Genomic DNA, 2,183 nt, shown 5'->3' on the forward strand with positions numbered 1-2,183 from the left:
GGGACTTGGAAAAAAAAATCTTATCTCATAATATGTCTTTATAACTTTGTTACACGGCACAGATAACATTTTTGAGTTCTCTTCGGTTGCAGTTTCCAAAAAGGTGCAAGGTTTTGTATTTCCACGAAAAATGAATCCATTGTGAATAAAAAATGTGCCAAAAAAAAAAAGGCCCAGAAACCGCTTATGGTTCAGGAGGTTCAGATACCTGAGCTGAATTCCTCATGACAAAAAACCTACTTATTCTCACATAACAATTACTTTAAAAATGTTATTGGTAGTTTCCAGTCGCGTAATTAGTCACCAGGGAATACGCACCAGTTTATACACCAAGTACACAAGTATAGGTTCCAATAAAAAACAATGTGAGAACTCACGAGGAAAAATGGAGAAAGGGTCTGTGCATTGCAGAAGAGGAGAGGTGACTCTTTGGGGATGCAGCAGGCTGGACTTCATAGATGGAAGCAGAGCCGTCCTCATTGTCATCGTCGCTGTAAAAGTCCTCTTCAAGCAGATGATTGTCACCGCCTAGCACAGAGAGGAACACTGCTTACAGAGCCATGAACACGCAGCAGCAGCTCACTGTTCCTGCTGTTTTTTCAGTACAGTGGCAGCAAACAGATGGAAAAGTTTGTTTCTACAAAGTTTAATCCTCAAAGTAACCCTATCGCTGACATTAATGAGGCTAATTCCCTACAAAAGAGAGAATAAAAAGAGAGCTTGGTTACTAGGGGAGATCTAATGGCCATTTAAAGTGATAAAGCACCACGGGAATTTCATGTCATTATTGGGTCTAAGAAGTACAGCTCCTACAAGCAATCCCCCACTGGTCAAGTGCTGCATTGAGGCTAATCTGTTGTAAACACTCTTTTGTTGACTGGAGTGGGAGTTGAGTTATTGAAGCGCTCACAGGATGACTAGTTATCCAATCTATGCGCTATCACCTCTGCATACACTGGGGGGATGTTTCACCACAGATTCTAGGTTCAGAGAAACAGATAATCAAATACTACAAAGCGCCGACAGGAAAAACAAACCGGCGGAGTGAGACAGGTGGCGAGAGAGAAAAGAGCAAGAGTCAAGGTGGGACGAGCAACAACCAGCGGCAGGAAAACAAACCACAGGTGCCTCGGATGCCAGATCCCTACCGTGTGTGTTGTCCCTGTCAGTACACTGAGCATGGGGGAAGACTCGGAGCAGAGCTTTCAGCACCAAGGAGTAAGAGCTGGCCAGCAGGGGCCGGAGGGTGGGGGACAGGGCCCGGCCAGGGGGAGCCAGGGCCCTCTGGGAGGCTGGGACAATAGTCCTCATCGCCTTGCTGAAGTCGCCAGGCCCCAGGACGATGGAGGTGACGTCCAGCTTCAGTTTGACGCTGCTGCCGTAGATCTGGGGATAGCGGCGGCGCAGCGCCACCAAGGCTGCCTCTGTGCAAAGTGCTTTGATGTCAGCACCACAGTAGCCTGGGAGCAAAGCAGATAAACACAGGTTAGTTAGTCATTTGTTCTGCTGCTTTCGCCTTTACGGGGGCTCTTTTGGCACAGACAACACGAGCACGCTGTACCAAGCAAGAGCTCTGAGGCTGCTGGGAGAACATTTTGTAGGTCAACATTAACCCTAGGTGAAGTTGGACACTGCATATGATTTTACACTTTAGAATCACTCTTACCGACACATTTTTCTGCAAGTTCATCTACAAATGGCTCAGCCAATTTGGGATTCCAGTCCCGTGTGTGAATCTCCAAAATGTGCTTTCTGGCCTGAAAAAAGTATTTGGGAGGAAAAAAACAGGAGAGTAAATATACAACCAGGAAAACACACCATAAACATGATAATTAAAAACACATAGCATACACTTTGTATAGAAACTGACAACATCGTGAGAGAGGTCTAACTGGAACAGAACGCATGAGTCAGTCCTTCCATTCATTGCAATGTCTCCACAGGACCCTGCTTTGATGATGAGGCTTTTGGAGCAAAATGTTCTCGAACAAAGAGTTTTCATCATCTTTCCCATTTTTATCAAAAGACACTATTGAGCCAGTTCTCATAGAGCCGTACAGCTAATTTGGAGGTTGAAACAGCGGTGCGGTGGTTTGCACAGATGAACCTGCTGGTCGGCTGGGGGATTTCTGCGTGGGTTTTCTCAACGTGCCTCAACTTTCTACCGCAGTCCTAAAAAGTGC

General features: G+C 45.9%; 1 protein-coding gene across 1 annotated transcript in view; it reads right to left on the minus strand.

The window, feature by feature from the left end:
- atad2b (ATPase family AAA domain containing 2B) overlaps window positions 1-2,183 on the minus strand; it is a gene marked incomplete at its 3' end in the record, with an annotated part of 85,513 nt that overhangs the window by 71,102 nt on the left and 12,228 nt on the right. The window contains exons 15-17 of the mRNA XM_008279632.1: window positions 1,667-1,757; window positions 1,149-1,460; window positions 378-528 (exon numbers count right to left, since the gene is read on the minus strand). Of these exons, the coding sequence (XP_008277854.1) occupies window positions 378-528; window positions 1,149-1,460; window positions 1,667-1,757 (554 nt within the window). The remainder of the gene's footprint in view (window positions 1-377; window positions 529-1,148; window positions 1,461-1,666; window positions 1,758-2,183) is intronic.

This window comes from Stegastes partitus, unplaced genomic scaffold (genome assembly GCF_000690725.1).
Source record: "Stegastes partitus isolate 25-593 unplaced genomic scaffold, Stegastes_partitus-1.0.2 Scaffold166, whole genome shotgun sequence".
In the NCBI taxonomy this organism is placed as follows: domain Eukaryota; kingdom Metazoa; phylum Chordata; class Actinopteri; family Pomacentridae; genus Stegastes; species Stegastes partitus.